The sequence below is a fragment of the Epinephelus moara genome, chromosome 19 (genome assembly GCF_006386435.1).
Source record: "Epinephelus moara isolate mb chromosome 19, YSFRI_EMoa_1.0, whole genome shotgun sequence".
Lineage (NCBI taxonomy): Eukaryota > Metazoa > Chordata > Actinopteri > Perciformes > Serranidae > Epinephelus > Epinephelus moara.
In genome coordinates this window covers 41,420,866-41,422,053 of record NC_065524.1, presented here as the reverse complement: position 1 = coordinate 41,422,053, position 1,188 = coordinate 41,420,866, and the positions used below count along the sequence as shown (strand labels likewise).

The 1,188-nt window shown below is 46.1% G+C and overlaps 1 protein-coding gene across 1 annotated transcript in view; it reads right to left on the bottom strand.

Moving 5' to 3' along the window:
• The window catches only part of abhd12 (abhydrolase domain containing 12, lysophospholipase), a 36,190-nt gene that overhangs the window by 7,015 nt on the left and 27,987 nt on the right, over positions 1–1,188 (bottom strand). Inside the window, exons 5-6 of the mRNA XM_050070565.1 lie at positions 381–426; positions 160–292 (exon numbers count right to left, since the gene is read on the bottom strand). Coding sequence (XP_049926522.1) covers positions 160–292; positions 381–426 — 179 coding nt within the window. The remainder of the gene's footprint in view (positions 1–159; positions 293–380; positions 427–1,188) is intronic.

Below are 1,188 nucleotides of genomic sequence, written 5' to 3'. Positions count from 1 at the left end.
TTCTGTGTGTGTGTGTGTGTTTCTGCTCGTGTGTGTGTGTGTGTGTGTGTGTGTGTGTTTCTGCTCGTGTGTGTGTGTGTGTTCATGTGTGTGTTCATGTGTGTTTCTGTGTGTGTTTGTGTGTTTCTGTGTGTGTTTGTGTGTGTGTGTGTTTGTTACCCCGTCCCCAGCGAGTGTCCCCAGATGTAAAGAGGTGTTTTGTTGTCCAGACGCTGTTTCAGCCAATCGTAGATGAAGAGAGCGTCTGATGTCATCCCCCCCTCTGAGGGCGATCCGTCTGAATCCCCCCACCCTAAACACACACACACACACACACACACACATTAGATGAGTATAAAGGCTGCAGTTCGTTACCTGTGTGACCAAAGGAAGTTTCTCACCTCTGTAATCAAACGTGACGACATGGTAACTTAACGAGCTGAGGACCTGAAGGAAGACAGAGAGGAGGGGCTGAGTCACATGACCTCTACAGGAAGAAGAACAGGAAGTACGGCAGGATGAAGAGCAGGATTACAAACAGGAAGTACAGCAAGAACTATAGCACAAAGTATAGCAAGATGAAGAGCAGGATTACAAAGAGGAAGTACAGCAGGAAGTACAGCAGGATTACAAAGAGGAAGTACAGCAGGAAGTACAGCAGGATTACAAACAGGAAGTACAGCAGGAAGTACAGCAGGATTGCAAACAGTAGACTCGTTGGAGATGAGCCAGGCCTGCGCAGATTTGATCACCGGCGATCGGCGCACAATGCATGCCGGTTAGTTTTGTGTCCAACTTCATCCCGACTTGCTCTGACGTATAGAAAAAGTGGACGGTGATAAAATGGCGAGAGCGAGGCAGCTGCAGTTTTTAGAGCCAGGCGCTGCAGCTGCTCTCCACCGACTGCACCGCCTGGCTCTCACCTGATCTAACAGCTGATTGGTTCAGATGTCGACTCAACAAGATGACGTTTAGATAACTTTTCATTTGTGTTGAATTTTAGAGATTAAGATTGTATTTGTCTGATCTGAAGGTTTATTGTGTGAACAGAAACATGTTGTGTGACTGATGGTGAAGTTTAGTCGTCACAGACTGAACACATTCATCATAAACTATACAGAGTCTACTGTGTATTAACACTGGACGCTTTAATTATTGAAGTATTTAGCAACACAGAGACTGGTGGTCAGTGGGATGTGAGGATTCTTA